Source organism: Trachypithecus francoisi, unplaced genomic scaffold (assembly GCF_009764315.1).
Source record: "Trachypithecus francoisi isolate TF-2019V2 unplaced genomic scaffold, Tfra_2.0 Lachesis_group16, whole genome shotgun sequence".
Classification (NCBI taxonomy): domain Eukaryota; kingdom Metazoa; phylum Chordata; class Mammalia; order Primates; family Cercopithecidae; genus Trachypithecus; species Trachypithecus francoisi.
The window spans coordinates 44,529,139-44,556,722 of NW_022681461.1; the positions used below are offsets into that span (position 1 = coordinate 44,529,139).

Sequence of the window (27,584 nt, forward strand, 5' to 3'; positions counted from 1 at the left end):
AGAAATATAGGCCCTACCTATTTTATCTAATATTTTATCTTCTGATGGGTGGTCTTACCTAAGAAATTATTTTTCAGGCCTGGTCTAAAAAGTTATGTTGACTATTAAAACTGCATCCTAAGTAGTAAAATTATACCTGGAATGGGGGGGAAGTTCCTAAGAGAAAGGGAGAAAGGGGTGTCTCTTGGCTTGATGTTAGGAAAATGAGAGGTTGCAAGGGGGGTGGGATAAAGAGCAAGAATTTATCACCAGAGGTTTCCTGGTTAACAGACCTGAGAACCCAGTCCTCTTGGCATAGAGCGCTTGATGATACAATCCATCCAACTAACTCATCCTGTTTTGAGTTCATTCTCACCAAGCAACACTTTGCCACATATGTTGTCATACAGGAGAAAGAATGTGCTGAAGAGTCCTTTGGCACACCTGACAATCGCACATAAAGGAATAAACAATCTGTTATATGACTATCTCTTTTTAGTCTGGAAGTAAGAGCCATTGCCTCTGGACCTGTTTAACCCTGCAAGCAATTTCAAAATGGAGTTTCTAGACCCGCCAAACTGCAGACCTGAGGAAAGTAAAACAATTATTTTCATTAGACTACTTGAAAACAGTTCTTTTTTTTTTTTTGAGCTGGAGTCTCGCTCTGTCACCCGGGCTGGATTGCAGTGGCCGGATCTCAGCTCACTGCAAGCTCCGCCTCCTTGGTTTACGCCATTCTCCTGCCTCAGCCTCCCGAGTAGCTGGGACTACAGGCGCCCGCCACCTCGCCCGGCTCGTTTTTTGTATTTTTTTAGTAGAGACGGGGTTTCACCGTGTTAGCCAGGATGGTCTCGATCTCCTGACCTCGTGATCCGCCCGTCTTGGTTCAATCTAACCTCAATTATCCCCTGCATTCTTTATTATTATAGGTCTCGCTGATGCTTCTAAGTCTGCTACACATAGTCACCTAATGACTCTATGGTGATTTAATCTAGAGTTTAAAACACTGTTCTATACACAAAATCAACCCAAAATGGATCAAAAACTTCAATTAAGACGTGATCCTATGAAACTACTGGAAGAAAACATAGAGGAAATGCTTTATGACATTGCCTGGATAAGGATTTCTTAGGTAAGACATAAAAAACAAAAGCAACAAAAACAAAAATAGAGAAATGAGATTACATCAAACAAAAAAGCTCTGCGAAGCAAAGGAAACAACACAGTGAATGACTGGGTGTGGTGGCTCACGCCTGTAATTACAGGACTTTAGGAGGCCGAGGCAGGTGGATTCCTTGAGGCCAGGAGTTCAAGACCAGCCCAGCCAAAACAGTGAGACCCTGTCTCTACAAAAACAAAAGACCTTTAAAAAAAATAGAAGGTATGGTATGGTGGCATGTGCCTGTAGTCCTCGCTACTCAGGGGTGGAGGTTTGCTTGAGCCCAGAAGTTCAAGGCTGCAGTGAGCTATGATCATGCCACTGCACTCCAGCTTAGGTGACAGAGTGAAATCCCATCTCTTAAAAAAAAATACACTGAAGAAACAACCTAAAGAATGGAAGAAAATCTCTGCAACTATACATCTGACAAGGGGGTAATACATAGAATACATAAGGAACACAAACAACTCAACAGAAAAAAGAGAAAAGAAAAAAAATCTGATTCTAAAATTGAGAAAAGATTATACAAATGACCAACAGGTATATGAGGAAATGTTCAACACCACTTGTCATCAGAGAAATGTAAATTAAAAACCACAATGGGAAATCATGTCATCCCAGCTAGAATTATCCCAGGGTATTATCAAAAATACAAAAGGTAAATGTTGGCAAGGATGTAGAGAAAAGGGAACCCTTACACAATCTGGGGAAGAAACCTTACTCCTGTTGGGGAAAATGTAAATCCATACAGCCATTATAAAAAAACGGTACGGAGGTACCTCAAAAAGTTAAAAATAAAACTACTGCATGATCCAGCAATCACAGCACTGGGTACACAGTCAGCCCTCCATATTTGTCGGTTCTGTAGCTGTGATTCAATCAACCATGGATCAAAAATATTTTAAGAGAAACTATTTTTAAAAATGTTAAAAAATACAGATAAAAATAATATAGTTTAACAACTATTTACATAGTATTTACACTGTATTGGGTATTACAAATAATCTAGAGGTGATTTATAGTATAAGGGAAGATGCCCATAGGTTATAAGCAAATACTATACCATTTTACAAAAGGAACAGGAGCATCAGTGGATTCCGATATCCCTGCGGGGTCCAGAAATCAATCCCCTATGGAGAGTGAGGGACAACTGTATATTCAAAGGAATAAAATCAGTATGTCAAACTCCCATGCTTATTGCAGCACTCTTCACAATAGCCAAGATATGGAATCAACCTGTGTCTAACAGCAGATGAATAAAGTAAATATGGTATATATACACACTGGAATACTAATCAGTCATAAAAAAGAATGAAGTATGATCATTTGCGATCACATGGATAAATGGAATAAGCCAGTTACAGAAACAAATACTGATTGTTCTCACTCATATGTAGAATCTTTAAAAAGTTGATCTCATAGAATTATGAATAGAACAGTAGTTAGCAGAGACTGGGGAGGGTAGAAAGAAGGGAAGGATGGGGAAGAGGATAGTCAATGAGTACAAAGTTACAATTAGAAAGGAGTAATAAATTGTGGTGTTCTATTGCACAGCAGTGTGATTACAGTCAACGAGAAGGTACTGTATATCTCAGAATAGCTTGAATATAGGATTTCGGATGTTCTCACCAAAAATAAATCATAAATGTTTGAAGTGATGGACAAGTTCATTACTGATTTGATCATTACATTATGTATAAAAATATTGAAATATCACATTGTACCCCATAAATATGTACAATTATTATATATTAATTAAAAATAAAAAAATTGAAAACACTACTCAGGCAAGTGTTTCACAATTCAAGATTTGCCTGCTTTATCTATTACTAATTTATATTAATTCTAAGAAAGACTTTCATTTCACTTCTTAGCACCTCTGATTAGTTATGAATAGTAGCTCATTTAACTTTAAATTTTTCCATAGCACTTAGTTAGCAGCACATACTGTACAAAATGGTCAACTTAATATAAATTTGCGGCACTAAACTAACTGGACATGAAGAAATAGCATGATTCCTTATTTTTAGTTTTGTTTTCAATCAAAAGAGGGAAATGTTCTGTTAATCTCAGCTCTCTCTGTCTTCCTTTTAAGTCAGAACTACTTTCCTCATTTCAAATTAATGGTTCTTTAAGCACCCATTTCCAACAAAAGACCAGCTATGTCTTTTATTAGAGATCTGAAGTTCACATAAACATCTAATCAATCATAGAACAAAAGTGAGAAGGCAACAGATCTTATATTTATAGACAATGAAAATCTCTTTCCAAAATAATTCCCACACTTCTCTTAATCATGCGACTTTCTGACTATACAACCTAAAAAAAATTGCTAAAACTCCATACCTCCAATTCCAAATAATAACGCTTACCTCATAGGTTTTTGTGGGGATTAAATGAATTAATAATGTCGAAACCCCTTAAACTCCTCAATAAATGGCAGTCCTAGATTTTAGTGATATTGCCTACTACCTACTTTCTGAGACAGTTTGGAAATAAATACCTCAATTACCTCAAAATGTAACTTTTCAACATTATGTTTAAACACAGAAACAAGTGGTTTTATAATGAAAAATAAAACAATAGGACTACAAGAGACTACACATACAAAATCCTATGCCCTCTAAGAGCTTGTAATTCAGTTGAAAAAAACAAGTCCTAAACATGTAAACCATGATGCATTTATTCATTTATCTATCTATCAAAAATTTATTAAGTATTATGACACAGTCCTTAGCATCACGGAACTTACAATCTAGTCAAAGTAGTCAAGTATACAAGAAATAATTATATAGGAATATAGAGAGGAAGCCAGCGAGGATGATTATACACAATAATGTTTTGTATAAATAAGTCTTGCACTAATTAGAATATTTGGAACAGCTGAAAAACTATGTTTATAATCAAAACTCAAATTTAACTACTCTTACACTTTTAACACCACAATTATACTTTGATAAGATTTTTGGTTATTAGTAGAAATAAGATGGGTACTTAATATTCCCCTTTGGCTGAGATTCAGGGAATAATGTATCAATAAAATGTACATAAATTATTGTGCTGAAATACCATAAGCAAACCATAAATATAAGATTCACTGCTTTCTGCAATCCTATATTTTAATGTCAGATTGAATATTTGTGTGGATTTAAATCATGAAATATAAAATGAATGTCTAGGAAAAATGGTTAGTAAAAGGAAAACCCATAAATGTTTAGTTTCCTTACCAACATTTTTTAAGCATCTATTTAATCACTCAAGCAATTAGTAGTGATTTAAGAACATATAAATCATAGAAAAAGATTTGTTTTTAATTACTTTTATCAAAAATACTTCAAAGCAGTTTATTACACTGAGCAAAGAGAAATTATGCAATATAAATATGCTTTTACATAGGAACATGTGTATGCTAAAGAGTAATCCAATTCCACACATCACAATTATCAAAATAACTTTGGTAATTCTTTTTTAGAAACAGTTATTTCATGTAAGTATGAAATGTAACTTGGTAACAAATGCCCTTGGCAAGGGGGAACCTACTTTTTTATAAACTTATCATATACAAAACTCTAAAAAATATTATACCCAATTTTACTGTATGACATTAAAAGCATATTTAAAAAGAAGGGACATTTTAAATTTTAATTAACTTTCTGGATTTTAAAAAAGCTATAAAATGTTTCATATAATATTACAATTACTATATTAGAAATACATTTATTTTGTTTTTATCAAGCAAAAATTCAGAGGAAAACAAAAATGGTATACAGAGCTTCCTTTATAGAAGTATAAGTGAGCTGGGGTCAATATAATTAGCAATGATGCTCATGTCTGCAATGCTGACCTGGAGTTGAGCAGATCAAACATAATTGTTATAGTTTACTGAATGCTGTTAATTCAAAATAACTTGGCAGAATACTAGGCAAAATTTAACTATAGGGATTAATAATTTCAGGACTACATTTCTGTGTATGATTAAAAGGCAAGTAAATCAACTAATTGATTAGTAAAATGAAGGTCAGTAGATAGTCTCCTTGAAACTGATTTAACATTTTGAACGTAAGATACTTTTCATTGAGTAAGATAACCATGTTCAAATGGTCACCCCTGCATTTATGATTTCTCCTGTAGCTACCTAAGTAAACATTAACTTTATGAGTTAAATATGAGCCAGTATTTTTGGGAGAAAATATTTTCTTCTTAATTTGAAAAGCTTTGATTTAAGCTATCTTCAGCAATTCAAACAGACTCCAACAATAGTACCTGTGAAACCAAATGCAAAAATCACTATATTTTTGTTTGAGAATTTAGTCTTTTTCAAAATTGCAACTAAATACATCTGTCTCACCCTATCCCCAATCTCACCACAACTGAGAAAATCTCCAGAGACATCATCAAAAGCTTACACTATTATACAAACTTCACAGAGCCCAGAAAACAAAAATGCTTGTATATAAAATTTAGATAAACTGTCAGAGCAGTGTCATGGTACACAATAGCTCACTGTCAGAACCTCACCAGAATGTGCTGTACCAGCTGTTACAGCACTTCTTGATTAACTCTCTCCAAGCCCAGTGACTGAAAACATGACGAATACAATCATCCAGCACTATCAGTATTGGCGCTCATCAGAATGGACATTATTGTTGGCTATGTGTGAACTACTGCTCAATAATTCAGACAACATCAATTACATTAATAACATCACTATCCATTTCATTCAGAAACAGCAAAAAAAAAAAAAAAAAAACAGGCTAAACAGTCTGAAGTCTAAACAATGATTTGACTAACCTGTTTCCCTTAGAAGTAGATCGATTTGAAAACATTTTTATTTCAATATAAATTGTAGTAAAAATGCACAAACATGTAAATTTGAATCCTGTTTAAAATTAAATCGAAAAATAATCACAGGTAATCCTTTTGAATTGGGCTTCAGATTAGTCTATTTAACAGAAACATCTGGTTGTGTTGAAATCTTTTAACCTTGAAAATGAGATTAGAAATCCACTATTTTTAAGTTAAAATAATTTCTAATTATTTTATCTGGGTCACAGATAATCTACTCTTGCTAGGTCTAAAATGACATCAGATTATCACTGCTATGATTATCCTGTTACCTTCCACTATCAATAGGAAGATGAGATTTTTCTTCCTATACATGAAATAAATGATTTATTTATTCCAAGCAAAAATGAATAATGGTAAAAAGTTACTGAAAACTGATATGCCACTTCCCTGAAACCTCAAGCTAAACCCCAAAGAGACAGCACTTATTTTGCTTGTTTGACATCTAATAGGTCTATATTCAAGCTATGCAATAAAATAGTGTATGTAATGAAATGATATCCACATCCGTAGTTTCCCAAAATGCCTCTAGGATCTGTAGGGTTCAAGAGTAGGGGAAAAAGTAAGACTGCAATGGAAGGATTAAGTTTACTGTGATTCTTTCTCCCACTTCTTTCTTATGCTACCTAACAAATTCATCACTTAACACTGTAAAGAGAGATCCATGGATTCAAATTATGACAAAAACATGTGCAGATGTAAAATTTCTTGTCATCTTAATTTTATCACAAAACAGCAAACTTATTTTATAAAGTAAGCATAATCTATATTTTAACTTAATTAAAATATTAAATCATATTTAAGTGCTAATAATTCATTAGATTTAAAATTAAACACTGAATGTATTAGACTTTTAAATAATCAAGCCTCAAAGAATCTTAAATCAATGTGAGGAGGAGTATATTCTGGAAATCCTTTTTAATTTTTTTTTAAATGCTAAAAGGATAATGCTTGAGGTTCACTATGAAATCCCAGCCAAAGAGATTTAAAAATTTATTGTAATTCTAAAAAGTACTTGTATTCTAGAGAAAGTAAAGTGACTAAGGGTTAGGATAACAAATACAATATATCCTCTCTCTTGCTTTCTTTCTTCATCATTCTTTTTTGAATGTTTCGCAGAGGTATAATTGCTATAGATAACAGCACTGTCTGGTACAGTGCTCTGAGAGGGTACTACGTATATGCAGAAAGAGATGAAACTTTTGGAGTAAGCATTATTTAACAAATGTGGTTTCTACTGAGTTTTAGAAATATCACATCATAACTAAATCTCTCTACCTTAATAAAAAGTAATGTTGTTCAACACTACAGAAAAAAAAATTCCCTTATAATTTGAGAACTAACATGCTGATAGAAGAGAACAGAGTCAGAATCAAACCTGATATACAAAAACCATAAATAACTTACAGAAATACCTCGAAGATATTGCAAGTTTGGTTCTAAACAATGAAGCCAGTATTGCAATAAAGCCAGTAACAAAAATTTGTCGGTTTCTCACTGCATATAAAAGTTATGTTTATGCTATGCTCTATTAGGCATACAACAGCATTATGTCTAAAACACAATGTACATACCTGCCTTAAATTAAAAATACTTTATTGCTAAAAAATGCTAATGATCATTTGAATCTTCAGGGAGATGTAATATTTTTGCTGATGGGGGTCTTGCCTCCAAGTTGATAGCTTCTGATTGGCCAGGGTTGTGGCTGCTGAAGGCTGGGGTGGCTGTCACAATCAAAACAATAAACCAGTGGCTCACACCTATAATCCCAGCACTTTGGGAGGCCGAGGCAGGCAGATCACAAGGTCAAGCGATCGAGATCATCCTGGCCATCTGTACTAAAAATACAAAAATTAGCTAGTGTGGTGGTGCACACCTGTAGTCCCAGCTACTTGGGACTAAACCCGAGAGACAAAGGTTGCAGTGAGCTGAGATCATGCCACTGCACTCCAGCCTGGTGACAGAGTGAGACTCCATTCCAAAACAAACAAAAAACCAATAAAGTCTGCTGCATAGGCTGACTCTTCCTTCCATGAAAGATTTCTCTGTAGCATGTGATGCTATTTGATAGCACTTTACCCACAGTAGGACTTCATTCAAAAATTTGGAGTCAATCCTCTCAAACACTGCCACTGCTTTACCAACTAAGTCTGTATATTCTTCTAAATCCTTTATTGTCATTTCAATAATGTCCACAGTATCTTCACTAGGAGTAAACTCCATCTCAAAACACCACTTTTCAGGCTCATCCCTAAGAAGCAACTTCTCATTCATTCAATACTGATCATGAGATTGTAGCAATTCAGTCACATCTTCCACTTCTTATTTCTCTTGTTATTTCTAGCACATCTTTAGTTATCCCCTCCACTGAAGTCTTGAACCCTTCAAAGTTAACCATGAAGCTTAGAATCAACTTCTTCCAAACTCCTGTTCATATGGCTATTTTGTTCCCCTCCCATGAATCACAAATGTTCTTAATGGCATCTAAAATGGTAAATCTTTTCCAGAAGGTTTTCAATATACTTCTCCAGATCCATCACAGGAATCACTATCTAGAGCAGCTATAGCCCATCAAACGTGTTTCTTAAACGGTAAGACTTAAAAGTTGAAATTACTACTCCTGATCCATGGCATGCAGAACAGATGTAGCAGGCATGAAAACAACATTAATCTCCTTGTATATCTTCATCAGAGCTCTTGAGTGACTTGATGCATTGTCAATGAGCAGTAATATTATGAAAGGAACTTTTTTTCTGAGCAGTAGGTCTCAATAGTGGGCTTAAAATATTCAGCAAACCATGCTGTAAACAGATGTGGCTGTCACTTAGGCTTTGTTTTTCTATTTCTAGGGCAAAGGCAGAGTAGATGCAGCATAATTCTTAGGAGTCTAGGATTTTGGGGATGGCAAATGAGCACTGGCTTCAACTTACAGCCACCAGCTGCATTTAACCCTAACAAGAGAGTCAGCCTGTCCTGTCCTTTGAAGCCTTGAAGCCAGGCATTGACTTTTCCTCTGTAGCTACAAAAGTTCTACATGGCATCTTCTTCCAATAGAAGGCTGTTTTGTGTACACTGAACATCTGTTGTTTTGTGTAGCCACCTTCGTTAATCATCTTAGATCATTTGGATAATTTGTTGCAACTTCTACATCAGCACTTGCCACTTCACCTTGCATGTTTTATGTTATGGAAATGCCTTCTTTCCTTAAGTCTTAAGAACAAACTTCTGCTAGCTTCCAACTTTTCTTCTGCAGTTTCCTCACCTCTCCCAGGCTTCATAAAATTGAAGAGTGAGGGCCTTGCTCTGGATTAGGCTTGGTTTAATGGAATGTTGTGACTTGTGTGATCTTCTACCCAAACCACCAAAACTTTCTCCACATCAACAATAAAGTTGCTTCAGTTTCTTATCATTTGTACGTTCTCTGAAGCAGCATTTTAAATTTCCTTTGAAAACTTTTCCTTTGCATTCATAACTTGGCAATTTGGCACAAGGGGTCTAGTTTTTGGCCTATCTCAGCTTTTAACATGTCTTTCTCATTAGTTTTAATCATTTGTAGCTTTTGATTTGAAGTGAGAGGCATGCAACTCTTCTTTTCACTTAAATACTTAGAGGCCACCATAGGGTTATTATTTGGCCTAATTTCAATATTATTGTATCTTAGGGAATAGCAAGGCCCAAAGAAAAGAGATAGAGGAATGGCCAGTGAATGCAGCAGTCAGAACACACACAACGTTTACCAATTAAGTTTGCCATTTATATGGGCGCAGTTTGTGGTGCCCCAAAATAATTACAATAGTAACATCAACAATCGCCAATCACAGATCATCGTAACAGATATAATAACCATGAACATGTTTGAAATATTATGAGAATTACCAAACTATGGCACAGAAACAACAGGTAAACACACACTGGTGGGAATATTGTACTGAAAGACACACTCAATGCACCGTTGCCACAAACCTTCAACTAGTTAAAAAAAAAACAAAAACAAAAACAAAAAAACACTATTTACAAAGCACAATACAAGTATGCCTGTATAGCATATATACTGTGGATAAGAAATTAAGTGTTTATCAGAATATATTCAGTAAAAACGTATGAAAAATGTATCAAAACTACTATCAAGCAACAGTAAGAAAGTGTGCTACTGGCATAAAGGTATCTCTATGTCATAAAGATAGACATATAAATAAAATAGAGTTAAGAGTCCAGAAAATATCCAATTAATTTTCAACAAAGGTGTCAAGACTATTCAATGGTGGAAAGAATTGTCTTTGCAAGAAATGGTGCTGGGACAACTAGATATCTACATGTAAAATAATGAAGATGGACCCCTACTTCACACGATCTACAAAAATTAACTTAGAATGAATCGTAGTACTAAATGTAAAGGCTAAAATAATAAAACCCTTAGAAGAAAATACAGGAGGGATTTTTGTTGACCTTGGATTAGGCAATGGTATCTTAGATAAGACACAAAAAGCATATACTACCAAAGAAAAAAAATAGATAAATTGAAACAATAAAAAGTACAAACTTCTGTGCTTCAAAAGACACTGTTAATAAAGTGAAAATGTAATTAAGAGAATGTGAGAATATTTGCAAATCACATATTTGTAAATAATATATCTGAAAAGGGACTTATATCTAGAACATATAAACAGCTTTTCTAACTCAACAGTAAAACGGCAACCCAATTAAAACATGATCAAAGGATTTCTCCAAAGATACATAAATGGACAATAAGCATGTGAAAAGGTACTCAATCTCATTAGTTAATCAGGGAAATCCAAATTAAAACCATGATGAGGTACTACTTCAAAACCACTAGGATGGCAACCATTTTTTAAAAGGCAGGTAATAAATAACAATTGTCACCAAGGCTGTAGAGGAATCAGAACCCTCAAATACTGCTAGTGGGAATGCAAAATCATGCAGCAACTTTAGAAAATAGTAGCAGTTCTTTAAAAGTTAAATGTAGCTTCCATTAGACTCAGCAATTCCACTTCTACATACCCCAGAGGAATGAAAATGTATGTCCACACAAAAACCTGTAGGTGGGCTTCAAGATAGCTGACTAGAAACAACTGGTACTCACCTCCTCCACAAAGAAGAACCAAAATAGTGAGTAGATAATCACACATAAAATATATCATCTAAGAGAACACTGGAATTCAACAGAGAAGTGACTGGAAACACCATCCTAAAGCAAGGACTGAGAGGAAAGCAAGGCGGCCTGGTTAGCCAAAACTGGCTGGAGGCATGCAGAGGCTCCCCAGTGCAGGAAAAGGGTAAGTCAGTAACCCCCAATGGCCAACATTCCCACTGCGGACTCCTGCATCCTAGCGAGAGGAAAGCCCCTAGACCCTCTCAAGTCTCAAGACTAACAGGAGCTGCCTGGAGTATACATGAAGGCACCGCCCCAGAGAGGAAGATCATGCTGGGTCCCACACAGCCTTCGAGCCCTAAGCAGTTCCAGGAAGGCACCATATTAAGAGTCCAGCCCCCACCAGACTGTATCCTGCCAGTGAGCCCAACAGCCCCTGCATCTCCACATTTCTGGAGCCTCACTGATATTCCCTGCCCACAGCCACTGCTGCCATTGGCTGCCACCACCAAGGCTGAAGTACAAACCATTGGCAAAGACCCTGCTGACCCCAGCAGCAAATCCAGGGTGCATTTTCACATGCCCCAAGGACAAACCCCCCACCCACAGCAGCCATTGTGCGCTGGCACTGCCAAGCTGACGTGCAAGCAAAGTGGGCAATCCCCAGCCCATTGCATACAGCTGCAGCCACTGAAAGCAATCCCGTCCTCCCCAGTAGCACGGCTGCAATGGATGCCACTCCCACCCAGACATTTTGCCTTGGGCCTGGAGATCACCCCACCAATGCCTACCATAGCCAGTGGGTGAATGTACCACCAGGGGACCTGAGGCTAGGTCTCCCCAACCCCAAACTCCAGTAGCTGAGGCTAGGTCTGCCCATATCCAAACTCCAGTACCTGAGCACACTGTCGAGGAGCCTGGGAACCATCTACAGCCCAGTCTACCATTGTCAGCATCTGAACACTCCTCTCTGGGGCCAGAGGTCAGGCTCACCCAGCTTGCTACTACAACCATAGCTGGCACCCACACATGCCACCTGTGGGTCTGAGGGCTGGCCCACCCAGCCCATCGCTGATACTGTCAACACCTATGCAAACCACTTGGGAGCTAGAGGTTTGTTCTACCAATACTACTGCCATCACCCACGACATGCCCATTTCCCAGGACCCAAGAACCTGTCCACCTGCCTGGCGCATTGCTGCCACTATCCGCACCTGAACAAGCCACCTGGAGGCCTAAGAATTGGTCTGTGTGGACCTGCTAACAGCAGTGCCAAAGCCACCCTGGTGCCCACAGACAGGCCCACTCGCTGCTGCCACCACTAAGGACCAAGGACAAGCCCACCTGACAACCCAGTCCCTAGCAAAATTTCATCACAACATCCACTAACAAACATACCCTAAGCCACTGAGGAAATCATAGATACCACTGATGCTGCTTACAGCCAAACAAATCATACAGCAACTATAATACTGCACATTCCCAGAATCAAAACCAAAGGGCCCCAACCAACCAACACAACAGATACATCTCCAGGAAAAAGTCCTCTCCTACAAAAGCAAACAAATTAGAAGAAACATCTGTTGTTTCTTCTACATCACATATCACAGATATCAACATAACGACCCAAGAAACATAAAAAAGCAAGGAAATATGGCACTCCAAAGAAATACAATAATTCTCCAGTAAAACATTATAATCAAAAAGATATATGAAATCCCAGAAAAATAATTCAAAATAATATTAAAGAAGCTAATTGAGATAAAGAGAATACAGCAAATATGAAGCAATTAGAAAAATAATTCCAGATCTGAATGAGGAATTTACTAAACAAATACAAATAAAAAAGAACCAAACAAACTGAAGAATTCATTAAATGAAATACAAAATATATTTCAAAGTTTCAATAATAGACTAGATCAAGGAGAAGGAAGAATTTCATTACTTGAAGACAGGTATTTTCAAATAACCCAGTCTGACAAAAATAAAGAAAAAAGCATTTAAAAAATGAACAAAACCTATGTGACAGATTGAACACCATAAAGTGACCAAATACTTTAATGTGTAATCTCCCAGAAGACAAAGAGAAAACAAAAAGCCTACAAAACCTACTTAAGGATATAACAGCTGAAAACTTCTCAAGTCTAGCAAGTGATCTAGACACCTAAGTACAGGAAGCTCAGGGATCCCCAAACAGACACAATGCAAAAAGATCTTCTCTGGCACACCATAATTAAACTATCAAAAGTCAAAGACAAAGAGAATTGTAAAAACAGCAAGAAAAAAGCATCAAGTCCCATATAAGGGAATCTCCATCAGACTAACAGTGGATTTCTCCACAGGAGAAAATGGGATAATACATTCCCATTATAGGTCAGGAGAAAATGGGATAATACATTCAAAGTGCAGAAAGAAAAACACTTTCAGACAAAAATACTATTTCCAGCAAAATTATCCTTCATAAATAAAGGAAAAAGGCAGGAGATAACAAGCAAAAGCTGAGGGACTTTATCACCACTAGACTGGTCCTATAAGAAATGCTTAAGAGAGTCCTACATTTGGAAACAAAAGGATGATAGCTACCATCATAAAAACACATGAAAGTATAAAACCCACTCTTGGGAGGTTGAGGCACAAGAATTGCTTGAACCCGGGAGGTACAGGTTGCAGTGAGCCGAGATCACAACACTGCACTCTAGCCTAGGCAACAGAGCAAGACTCTGTCTCAATTTTTTTTATAAAAAATTAATTTAAAACCCACTGGTAGAGCAAACATACAAATAAGGAAGAGGAAGAACTCTAACGTTACCATTACAGAAAACCACCAAACCACAATGATAAACAATAAAAGAGAAAGAAAGGTACAAAGAATATACAAAACATCAGAAATCAATTAATAAAATGACAGGAGTAAGCCCTCACATATCAATAATACTCTTTAATGTAAATGGATTAAACTCCACATTTAAAACATACAGACTTTCTGAATGGACTAAAAAAACAAACAAACATGACATAACGATATGCTGCCTACAAGACACTCATCTCACCTATAAAGACACATATAGACTGAAAGTAAAAAGACAGAAAAAGATATTCCAAGCACACGGAAACCAAAAGTAAGCTGGAATAGCTAGCTATACTTATATCAGATATACAGACTTTAAGTTAAAAATAGTAAAAAGTTACAAAGCAGGCCATTATACGATAGTGAGATCAATTCAGCAAGTAGATATAACAACTCTAAATACATATGCACCCAACACCTGAGCACCCAGATATATAAACCAAGTATTAGATTTAGAGGGAAAGATAGACTCTAATACAATAATAGTTGAGGACATGGACACAGGATTCTCAGCATGAGACAGATCTAGTAAAATCGTTAACAAAGAAATATCGGATTTAAACTGCTCTCTAGACCAACTGGACCTAACAGATATTTACAAAACATTTCATCCAACAGCTACAGAATACACATTGTTCTTATCAGCAAATGGAACACTTCCAAGATAGACCATAGGTTAGGACACAAAACAAGTCTCAAGAAACATGAAAAAAATCTAAATTGTATCAAGTATCTTCTCAGACCACAGTGGAATAAAACTAAAAATCAATAACTAGAGGAACTTTGGAAACTATACAAATACATGGAATTTAAGCAACAACCACTGGGCCAGGAAAGAAACTAAGTAGGACATCACTTTCTTGAAACAAATAAAAATGAAAACAAAACATATCAAAACCTATGGACTAAAACAAAAGCAGTGCTAGTAGGGAAATTTACAGTAATAAATGCCTATACGAAAACAGTAGAAAGATTTCAAGCAAACACAGTCTAATGATGCACCTCAAGCAACCAGAAAAGCAAGAACAAACGAAACCCAAAATTAGTAGAAGGAAAGAAATAATGAAGACCAGATCAGATGTAAAAGAAAAAGAGACTAAAAAAATAAGCAAAGAGGAAGACAAAAAGTTGGTATTTTGAAAAGATAAACAAGTAAATAAATCACTTTCAAGACTAACTAAGAAGAGAGAAGACCCAAGTCAATAAAATCAGAAATGAAAAAGGAGACATTACAGCTGATACCACTGAAATACAAAGACTAACAAAGATTATTAAGAACAAATATATACCAACAAACTGAAAAACCTAGAGTAAATGATAAATTCCTAGACACATAAAACCTACCAAGATTGAATTGGGTAGAAACAGATAACTTGAACAAACCAATAAAAAGTAATAATATCAAAGTAGTAATAAAGTCTCCCAACAAATAAAAGTCCAGGACCCAGACAACTTCACAAATTCCACCAAATGTTAAATTAAGTAGAACTAACACCAATTCTCCTCAAACTATTTCAAAAAATTGAAGAGGAAGGAACTGGAACGCTCAACAAACTAAGCACAGAAGAAACATACTACAACATAATAAAGGCCATCTATGGCCTTTTGTGTTGTTGATATTATCTTGTATCAAGAAAAACCTAAAGGCTCTACCAAAAAACTCTTCAATCTGATAAATAAATTCAGTAAAGTCACAGGATACAAAATCAGCATACAAGAATCAGTACATCAGTAGTGTTTCGATACACCAATAATGAACTAGCAGAGAAAGAAATAAAAAACAATTCCATTTACAATAGCTCCAACAACAACACTGTAAGAAATTTAACCAAGGAGGTGAAAGAGCTCTCTAAGGAAAACTGCAAAGCACTAAAGAAAGAAATTAAAGGTGGAGGCAAAGGAAAGCTATCCCATGATCATGGATCAGAAGAATTATTACTGTTAAATGACCATACTGCCCAAAGCAATCTACAGATTTGATGTAATCACGATCAAAATACCACCACCATTTTTCACATAATTAGAGAAACAATCCTAAACTTTGTATGAAGTCAAAAAAGGGCCCGAAGAGTCAAAGCAACCCTAAGCAAAAAGGACAGTGCTGAAAGCATCACATTACCTGACTTCAAAATATATTATGAGGCTATAGTAACCAAAACAGCATAGTATTGGTATAAAAGCAGATACATAGACACATAGACCAAGGGAACAGAATAGAGAATCCAGAAATAAATTCACATATTTACAGTCAGCTGATTTTTGACAAAGGCATCAAGCATATACATTGGGAAAAGAACAATCTTTGAATAAATGGGAAGTGCTGGGAAAATTGGATCTCCATATGCCTAAGAATGAAGAATGAAACTGGACCCCATTTCTCACCATATACAGAAACCAACTCAAGATGTATTAAAGACTTAAACATCAAACCTACAATTGTGAAACTACCAGAAGAAAACCTAGGAAAAATATTTTGGGACACTGGTCTAGATGAAAATGTTATGGCTAAGATCTCAAAAAGTGCAGACAACAAATACAGACAAATGAGACTCTATTAAATTAAAAAGCTGTAGAGCAAACAATCAACAGAGTGAAGAGACAACCTGTAGAATGAGAGAAAACACTTGAATTACCTGCTTGACAAGGGACAGTATCCAGAATATACCAGGAACTCAACTCAACAATAAAAAACGGTACCATTAAAAAGTGAGGAAAGGACACGAAGACACGTATCTCAAAAGAAGATATACAAATAGCCAACAGGTATATGAAAAGTACTCACAGTCATTAATCAACAGGGAAATGCAAGTCAAAACCACAATAAGGTATCATCTTACCTAAGTTAGAACGGCCTTTATTAAAAGGACAAAAAGTAACAGATGCTGGCAAACATGCAGAGAAAAGGGAACTCTTGTACACTGTTGGTGGGAATGTAAATTAGTGTAATCACTAAGGAAAACAATACTGAGAATTCTCAAAAAAACTAAAAATAGAACTACCATAAGATCCAGCAATCCATTACTGGGTATTCATCCAAAGGAAAAAACATCAGTATATCAAAGGGATACCTGCAGTTGCATGTTTATCACAGCACTATTCATGAGAGCAAGGATACGAAATCAACCTAAGTGTCTATCAACAGATGAATGAATTTTTAAAATTTGGTGTATATACACAGTGGAATAATACTATCAGCCATAAAAAGAATGAAATTCTGTCATTTGCAGCAACATGGATGGAACTGGAGGTCATTATGTTAAGTGAAACAAACCAGGCACAGAAAGACAAACACCATATTTTCTCACTCATATGTGGTAGCCAAAGGAGTTGATCTCATGGAGGTCAAGAATTGAATGAGAGATTCAACAGGCTGGAAAGGGTGCATGGGTGGAGCAGGGAATGAAGAGAGTGTGGTTAATGGTTATAAACATACAGTTAGAAGAAATAAGTTATAATGCTCAGTAGCACAGGAGGGTGACTACAGTCAGCAACAATATATATTTTAAAGTAACTAGCAGAGAGGACTTGAAATGTTCCTAACATATAGAAATGATAAATACTCAAGTTGATGGAAACCCCAAATACTCTGATTTGATCATTATATATTACATGCATGTAACAAATACTCATATGTACCCCATAAATACGTAAGATACTGTGTATCAATAAAAAACTACAAACATGATGTCTATACTCATATAAAAACACTATATTTGTTAGCTTTCAAAAACAGGATACAGAATTGTATGTACTTTGTACTTGATTATAACTACTTTAAAATTACATAGGCATATGAAAGTACTAAAAAGGATTGTTAATTTTCTCCTTTAATTTCTAAACTTTCTATAACTTTTCAGAATTACATTCATAATTAGGTAATATATTCATAAATGTTACTTTACATTAAAAATATACTTACTGTGATGATGCCAATTAGTTGAGTGTAAAAGAGTCCAGTTATTCCGACTAACATAGTAATGCCCATAAAGGCAGCTAGTCTCATTATGGCCAATTCGTGTCTAACAACAAAGAGGTCCTATAAAGAAAAAGGAAGTCTTAAAAACAATTCAGAGTTGCTTATATTGCTTACAGTTGCAATAATAATCAAGACTTGAGCCATAACACATCTTCCTTATTATCTTAATAGAATTCCTCTCCCTCTTTTATACTTGTTCTATTTAAATCAATGTATAAATATTTTAAAATTTCAAAAATAGGTATTTTAATTTACAATAATAGCAAGCTGGAAAATATAGGAGTTTACTACTCTACTGCATCAAAACTCCTCAATCTTAGGTGCCAGTTAGCCTTGTTTGCTTTTTGAATCTATTTTGGGCAAAAAAAAAAAAAAGAAAGAAAAGAAAAAGAAACCTAAAACAAAACAAAACACAGATGGTTGTACAATCTTTGGTTTACAAAAGGAATTTTATTATTTTTCTGCTAAAAAGTTTGAATACACAGCATAATTCATATTAAAGTTCAAGTGACCAAGATATCTAGAAATCATTAACACGGTCAAAATGAAGGGAAATCATATATAATAGGATCATTTAAGAACAGCTCTCTTCAAGCCTACTTCACTCTTCCATCCAGTCACCCAACCACCATTGCCAAGCACTGTGTTACGTAATAGAAATGTATAAATGATAAAAATATGGTCCATGCACTCAAGAAGTACAGTTTATTTAGAAAGAGAGCCCAACTTTGGAAAATTCCAAAACAATGTGATATATTCTATAACAGGGATGCATGCAGAGTACGGTAGAAACACAAAGGAATGCCTAGATAGGAGGGAGGAATTGAAATGCTGTGATTTAAAGGCAGGTCTTCTGGCTCAGAGATTGAAAATGAGTGTTCTAAAAGTAAACCAAAGATACTGTGGTAGGAAGACAGAAAAACAAGAAGCATTTCATTTACCCTCACTGTTACCAACCAACCAGACCAGAGGAAGGAGAGAGAGCTGAAGAACTAAGACTTCTCCTGGAAATCTGCTGTTGCTAAGCTGTGGAATAAAGCAACCACAGAAAATAAAAGCACCAAGTGGATGGGAAGGACACCCAAACACAACCACCCACATGCTTTCTTTTATACTGATTCATGTTAGGGATTAAGGTATCCTAATAGCAACTTCAAAAATAGGAAGGCCACCAGAGATAGTATGCTTGCTTGAAACGAAAGAACTGATACTTTTCTGTGTGTATTATATTGAGTCACCACCAGACTAAGGCAAAAATCAGGTTCCACATCCACATTACTTATTCATTAGCTGGAAAAACTTAGAATTCAGCAAGATACTTAAAACATTATGTAGCAGGTAAATATTAGGCAATCATTTTAAAACTTCAGTAAAAAGAATCCAATATAGAATCCCTATGAAACATATAAAACCAAAATGATGGGCCTGTGGAAGATACAAAAAATTAAAATCTGCATTAATGCTATTTAAAAACACAAATTTGTTCTAACATAATTGATACATTAAACAAGTTTGACCACAGCAATCATTCTTATGCATAATTTTATCTGTGAAAAAATCCTAGATGAACACAAAAAATTGTACCAAGATGAACTAAAATACGTAGGAATACACAAAACACACTCACCCGTCATCTACCAGCCACCTCAGTTTATCTTCCATGCTATGAGCCACACCCACCCGCATCTAGTATTACAAGCTTCCCTCCAATTTCACAGACCCTCCTTCCATCACTTCACAATAATTCACATTCTGCAACCCTCCTGATGCTCACTTCCATAAGAAAACTTCAGGTCTTCTTCAAGGTAAAGTGCCATGTTTATCATAGTATTTATGTATTTCTTAATCATTTAACATTTATAAAAGAGTGCTGTGGTTTTTATTAGGTTCCTATCCTTTTAAGTGTCACAGACAAAGTTTCGGAGTGGTAAGCCCTGTGGTTTTAATGCATGGTTTTACACAGTGAAGTGATTTTTAGGAATGCACATATTGCATTATAGCAGAGCTTACTGTACTAAAATTACCATCTATGACCAAATAAAATCCATCCACTCTTCTCCCAGTGAAAAGATTTTAAAATAATTTTTGGCCAACTACAATTTATAAATGTCAAGGATGGAGATGAGACTAAATGATCCACTTATAATATTACATTTATTCATTTGGTTATACATTTATATTTAAAGTATTTATGTAAAATACAGTAGTAAAAAAACTTTAATCTAGAAATTGCTTTTTATCACTTTTACATTTTCAAAAAAACAACTGTATTCCAAGTTCACACATGCATAATTAACATCATCAGCACTAAATCCATATTTTGAGTCACTTAACACTGTTCTCTAGAGTACATCTTTACTTCTGTCTTAGATTTTTTTAGATGTAACACTTTTTGAATCCAAAAATTGGCTTAAAAATTTTTATCCAAATCACAGGAACCCATTTGCTATCCCAGATCTTTACTACATAATCAGTGTTACGGACTCAATTGTGTGCCCCAAAATTCATATGTTGAAGCCCTAACCCCTGTACCTTAGAATGTGACTGTAGTTGGAGACAAGGCCTTTAAAGCAGTGACTAAAATAAAATGAGGCCCTTAGGGTGGGCACTAATCTAATCCGACTGGTGTCCTTATAAGAGGAGGAAATTTGGACACACTGAGAGACACCATAGATGTTCCCAGAGGAAAGACCATGTGAGGACAGAGAGAAGGTGGTTATCTGCAAGCCAAAGACAGGGCACCAGGAGAAAACAAACCTGCTGACATCCTGATCTTGAAGTTGTAGCCTCCAGAATGTGAGAAAATGATTTTCTGTTGTGTAAGCCACCCAGTTTGTTTTATTTTCTTAAGGCAGACCTAGCAAACTAATATAATCAATAAATGTATTTCTTTATTGTTTACATTTCTTCCATTTTGTTAAGAAATGTGCTCATATACAGATAAATTCATAAAACATGTGTTCAAAGAACAGTAACACTGGGCCAGGCACGGTGGCTCACGCCTGTAATCCCAGCACTTTGGGAGGCCAAGGCGGGTGTATCACCTGAGGTCAGGAGTTCAAGACTAGCCTGGCCAACATGGCAAAACCCCATCTCCACTAAAAAAAAAAAAAATACAAAAATTAGCAGGGCATGGTGGTGCATGCCTGTAATTCCAGCTACTAGAGGGGCTGAGGCAGGAGGATCACGTGAACCTGGGAAGTGGAGGTTGCAGTGAGCCGAGATCGTGCCACTGCACCCTAGCCTAGGCAGCAAAAGTGAGACTCTGTCTCAAAAAGAAGAAGAAGAAGAGTAACAGTATCCTCTCAAGAATTAGAACATCTGAAACCAAGTATAGCCTCCTGTGTATTCCTTCCCCATTGCTGGCTCTCCCTCACCCCTACCCTACCCTAAAGGTAGAGGTTACTAACTCCTTCTTCATACATTTTGGATATTGCTATGTTTCAGTTGCATATTTCGAATATCTTCTGCTCTGAAACTATCCTATTCACCCTCTTGATGGCATCTTTTCATAAACTCAAGTCTTAATTTTAAGTAGTCCAATGTATCAATCTTTTCCTTTAGTACTTTTTATATCCTATTTAATAAATCTTTCCTGATGCTAAAGTAAAAATGGCATTCTCCTATATTATCTTGTAAAGCCTTTTAAAAGCTTTGTAAGTTTTGCCTTTCACATTAGGTCACTAATTCACATAGCATTATTATTTAAATTTTTTGTGCACAATGAAAGATAAGAATCTGAATTTACTTTTCGAATATGAATATTCAACTGTTCCAGAATGACTAAAAAGCTATCATTTCTTCAGTGACCTGAGATGAAGTATCCATACATACACGGGCTCTCTACTCTGTTCCCTTGGTTTGTTTATCCCTGTAACAGTGACAAATGTCTTTGTTATTATGGCTTTGTAATAAGTCTCAATATCTGGTAGGTCATGTCATCCCATCTTATTCTTTTGCAAGAATGTCTTGATTATTCTAGATGATTTGTATTTGCATAAAAATTTTAAAATTAGATTTTCAAGTTACAACACATACTCAGGCATATATTCACATATGATATATTCTCTCCATTATCTTTCGCCAAGTTTCTCCTAAAGGCCTTGCACTTTGTCAGATTTAATTCAGTAATTTCCCAGTTTTTGATTCTATTATAAATGGCATTTGCTATTAATTTCATTGTCTAAAGGTTTGTTTGTGAGCACATAAAAATAGATTTTTTAAAATATTGTTTCATAGTCACATTTTTTATACTTTCTTAAAAACCCAAAAAAACTATAGATAAATCATTTACACAATTACATCATCTATGCGTAATGACAGTTATATTTCATTTAGCAGTTGTACCTTTTCTTTCTTTCTCTTGTCTTACTGCATTGGCTAAATTTCTAGTACTATGTTTAATAATAATAATGGTGATAGTGGGCATCAATGCCTTGTCCTCAACCTGGAGGGAAGAAGTTAACATCTAATCTCAGCATGCTATAGTTGGTTGACTTTGTGGTTTTTTTTAAGGGGTTGGGGGAGAAAGACCATTTATCCGATTACAAAACTTCTCCTAGTTCTAGTTTACAAAGAGTGTGTAACCTGAATGAATCCTGAATTTTATCTTTGTCTTCATACACTGAGATGCTCATTTGAATTTTTTTTCTAATCTGTTAATGTGATAAAATATACTGACTGATTTTCTAGTGCAAAAAACAACCTTTCATTCCTATGATAAGCTCAACTTGCCCAGGTTATATATAACCACATTACATACTATATGCATAGTATGTACATACATACTATGTACTCTACTGGTGGGAGTTTTTATATATATATTTTTACTTTGCTTTACTCTGTAGAAACTGCTAAGCTGTTTCTTTATTTCATAGGAAAAAACAAACACAAAGAATACCATGACACTCATATAAACAGAGCAAGGTAGGAAAGTCAGTTCTACTGCATGTATTCTCGACAGGGTAAGTTTTGCTCCCAAATGGGAGAAAACTGGTTCTTAGAGGGAGAAAAACAGTCTTAGCCATCACTATGGTTTGTGGCCCTACACAAGTCAATCTTATCTGACAAACTCTTGTTTCTTAGTATTTAAATTCATGGGGGTGGTAAGAAGAGAAAATTTCCACAGGAGGAAAATGGGAATGAAAAAAAAAGGTCAAAAACGACTGTTCTACTAGATAATAACATTTCTTATAAAACTATAGTTATAATGACAGTGTGGTATTGTCTCTCCAACAGACTAGAAACAGAAACACACACACACACACACATGAATCATGATTATGAGAAAGATGGCACTACAGAGTGGAGGGGAAAAAATTATCTTTTCAATAAATGGTGATAGATCAACTGACTATTCATCTGTGAAAAAACTGAAACCCTGACTTCCATCTCATGAGAATCACAAAATTCAATTCCAGGTAGAAATATGAAAGACAGAAAAATATAGTACCTAGATGATAATAAGGGAGAATTACATTGGTTTTAGAAAGGATAGAAAAATATTTTATAAATTGAACCCAAAAAACACTACTCAAAAATGAAACAGTTGATAAGGTGGAGTACATTAAAATTTAAAACCTCTGTTTACCAAAAAATACCATTAAGAGAGTGAAAAGATAAACCAAAGAGTGGAAGATGTTTACAACAAATACCAAAAAAGGACTAATCTAAAACACCCTACAATTACCAACAAAAAGTCAAATGGGAGAAATACTTAAATAGGCACACTTTGCCAAATAGGCCAGTCATATCATCAGTAAATATATGAAAAGAGGTTGCATATCATTAGTCATCAGAAAAGTGTAAATTAAAACAATGAAGTACTGCTCATACATACCAAATGGCTAACGTTAAGAAGACTTAAATGAGTATTAGTAAGGATATGAGGCAATCAGAATTTATACACTCTACTGGTAGGAGTTTAAATCAGTACAACTATTTTGGAAAACTGTTTAACACTGTCTAAAAGAACATACCACTTAACCTTTGAACACCAGCACTTCTAGCTCTACATCCAAGTGAAACACATGCACATGTACAGAGGGAGGAATAAACAAGGCTGCTTACAACAGCATTATTTATAATCTCCCAAAACTTGAAAATATCCACCAACAGAATGAACAAATGGCTTTATATTAAAAATGAAATATTATGAGGATTCACAACAATGAAAATAAACTGTATCTAAAGTAACAAAAAGGATAAATCTTCCAAATGTTGCCCAAAAGAAACATCCGGATGATTCACTTAACTGTTTTTATTTTTATGCACTCCTTCATATGTGTATCACATTTTACAATATAAAAGGTACAAAAAGTTGTGACGGTGAAATATAGAATATAAAAATACTTTTAATTTTAGAAAACCAAACTCTTAAAATACATATGAAACATAAAAGTTAGTTATAAATGGCCTATAAAAAGACAGACCAAAATTTGTGAAATAAGACACAGAAAAGGATGTGAGAGACAGGAAAAAAGGAGAGGAAGAGTCAGACCAGCTCTCTGATCTCATTTACTACTTTCTTCCTGGCTCACCTTCAACTACACTGACCTCCTTGCTATTTCTCAGACATAGCTAGCGAACTTCCAAACCAGGACTGCTGCATTTGTTCTTCCCAGAAAACTCCCCAGACAACCACATGCATACTCCCCTCACTTTCTTCAGGTTTCTACTTAAATATTGCCTTATCAGAGACCTTTTCCTTGACCAAACTACAGAAAATCCCAGTATTCCCTATTTCCTTGCTGTATTTTTTTCATAGTATTTATCTCCATCTGATATATATGTATTTCTTTATTGTTTTGTCTCCCTTAGCAGTATGCAAATTTCTTGAAGATGGGGACTTTTGCCTGTCTTGTTCAATGATGAGTTTCTGGAACGTAGAATCAGCTCCAACTCAACAAATATTTATTAAATGAATGAATGAAAACAAAGAAAGTTGGACAAAGAACTGTCTCTTCCCTCAACATGTGAAGAGACAGAGAACAGTATCTACAAGGATCGTTTCACATGTATAATAGCAGCGATAAACACAGAAAAAGAAACACACAGGCAACATGTACATAAACATAGTTATGTTTATGTTTACACATAAACCAGCAGAGGAGAAGAGGGTCACTCCCATGAAATATTAATAATATTCCTATACTCCTATCTGGTAATCTTTTAGAACTGTATCATTAAAAAATTTTTAAATGTTACAAAACTAGCAGTAGGGGGGCACCACCTCTTAATGCAAGCTAAATGAAAAGAAGAGTCAGATTTGGCTATTTATGATCTAGCAAACAATTAAATACTTGATCTGTGAATTCCTTCAGCTCATTTCTTCCTATAATCTTATCTTCTATCCTAATCTCAATTCTAATTCTAAAACTATATACTGTATCTTATCATTTCTAAGAACTGCAACTCATAATTATAATTTCAAGTATGTCACCTTATGAATACCACATGCTTTCTTTTGAGCTAACTCCCTGTAGACTATCAGTGCTAACAACTCAGCCCCAATGGGAGCTCCAATTCTTTGGCCCAACCACCGTATCATTGACTTTCCCCAACACATTCAACTCCCTACTTTTTTATATTCCACAGTCCATCAAGATAAATTCTCCTTTAATTTACCACCAACTTTCTTGACCCTCTCTCACCACCATTCTACTCCTGTTTCACTGGCTGCAGTCTTAGTCACCTTTCTTGTACCTTTGATCTTTCTAACTTCAAAAACTGAAGAGTGCCTAGAGTTTGGTCTTCAGAACTCTTTTCTTTTCTATTTGTAATTACTGCTAGGAAATCTCCAGTCAGTTTCCATGTCTTTAAATATTATCTTTATGCTGAAAGCTCCCAAATTTATTTATCTAGCTCAGACCACCCCATTGAAACCCAGATTTTTGTATCTAGCTGCTTAATTAACATATGTCCCTGGAAGTCAAATAGGCAAAGTAAACATGTGTAAAACCAAACTCTTTAACTTCTCCCCAGAACCTATTCTTCCTTCAGGCTCCCCCTCTCAGTAATTGGTATCTCCATTCTTCCAGTTGTTTGGGCTGTGAAGTCTCGGAAATATCCTTGACGTTTCACATTCTAACTCATAGCCCACATTCAAATTATCACCAAATTCTGTTAGCTCTTCAAACGACAATAGACCACTTGTAAGCGCTTCTACCACTACCATAATCATTTCGTGTTTGGACTGTATTTTAGCAGCCTGGTAGCTGGTCTTCTTGCTATTATCCTTGTCCCTCAGTTTATTTTTCATAGCAATCAGGTTGTTTTTTTTTTCCTAAAATGTAAATGAGATTCTGCAGTGGCTCAAAACCCTCCAACAGCTTACAAAGTCCCAACCACTACCTTAATAAAGCATACAGTCCAATCACAGCCCTTACTACTCTCAATTCATCATCTCCTATTGCTCTGTCCCTAACTGACTCCATTCAAGATACACTGGTCTCCTTACCGCTCCTTGAGAATGTCAACAGGGACTTGCTTGAGTTCCAGGTCTCTGCTCAAGTGTCCCTATGAGAAAGGTCTTCCTTGACTATATCCACCCCTGTACCCTGCTTTATTACACTTCATAATACTTATATTGTTTACCATACATTTGTTTATTGACTGTCTTCTCTAATCGGAACGTAAGCTCCTTAAACACAGTAACTTTGTTTCAGAGCCTAGACGATGGGGAATAATATGTACACTCAATAATATGTACTGAATGACTGAATAAACGTTCCTCACAATTTTTTAAAATTAAAAACTGTGTTTTACAAATAAAATTTTATATATAAAATGACAATTTTCCTATCAATGAGTCTGAAGCAATTTTTATTTATAAACCATAGCTTATACTTACTTTTCTGTGTTTTTATGAGACTACTCTGAAAAGTAAAAATATGTGTTTTCTTTGTGATCTTCCTCCTACCAAAGAGTTTCTCAACCTCAGCACTACTGGCACTAGGCTGGATAATACTTTGTTGCAGGGGACTCTCTTGTGCATTGTAGGACATTTAGCAGAATCCCTGGCCTCCGCCCACTAGATGCCAGTAGCACTCTCCTAGTTGTGACAACCAAAAACGTCTCCAGACATTACCAAATGTTTTGTGTGGGGGAAAGTCAACCTCCTCCCCACTAAGAACCACTGTACCCACTGGTAAAGGATTTTGTTTTTCTCTGTTGTTCAAGAATAGAAACACCTAGAGACAGTATAGATCATAAAATTAAAAAATAAAAATAACAGAAACAGCTTAGATCACATCTGAGATATTTAAAGCATATTTTCAAAATAACAAAATAACCAACTTCACATGCTGAGGGTAGGTTCACAAGGCAAATACTCTGACATTAAAATAAGCAATCTTAATTTAATCCTAAAATAAAATCCTATGATATCTGTATGGTTATGAGCACTTTTTGGAATGAGCCTTACCTTATTATATTCCAAAATATAGGAAAAGAAGTTACACGCTTATTCTACATAAAACTCCTCCACTCCCCAACTCAGTGCTCAGGTAAAATGTACTTTTTTCAGTCTTATTACATCCTAATGGCAATTAATATCTACAGTGAAACAAATAATTACTCATACCTCCCTAATGGCTATCATTGAGTGTTCAGAATTATCCACTAAATTTTGGTAGTCATATGTATGCAACTACCTTACAGAGCATAT

The 27,584-nt window shown here is 35.4% G+C and overlaps 1 protein-coding gene across 5 annotated transcripts in view; it reads right to left on the reverse strand.

Annotated features, from left to right (window-relative positions):
* The window catches only part of ZDHHC21 (zinc finger DHHC-type palmitoyltransferase 21), a 74,539-nt gene that overhangs the window by 11,069 nt on the left and 35,886 nt on the right, over positions 1-27,584 (reverse strand). For 4 of the 5 annotated variants that reach the window (XM_033237382.1, XM_033237381.1, XM_033237380.1 and 1 more), the window contains one exon: positions 17,861-17,977. In XM_033237382.1, coding sequence (XP_033093273.1) covers positions 17,861-17,977 — 117 coding nt within the window. Of the gene's footprint in view, positions 1-272; positions 424-17,860; positions 17,978-27,584 lie in introns of all 5 variants that reach the window. The other variant, XR_004443484.1, reaches the window with a different exon arrangement.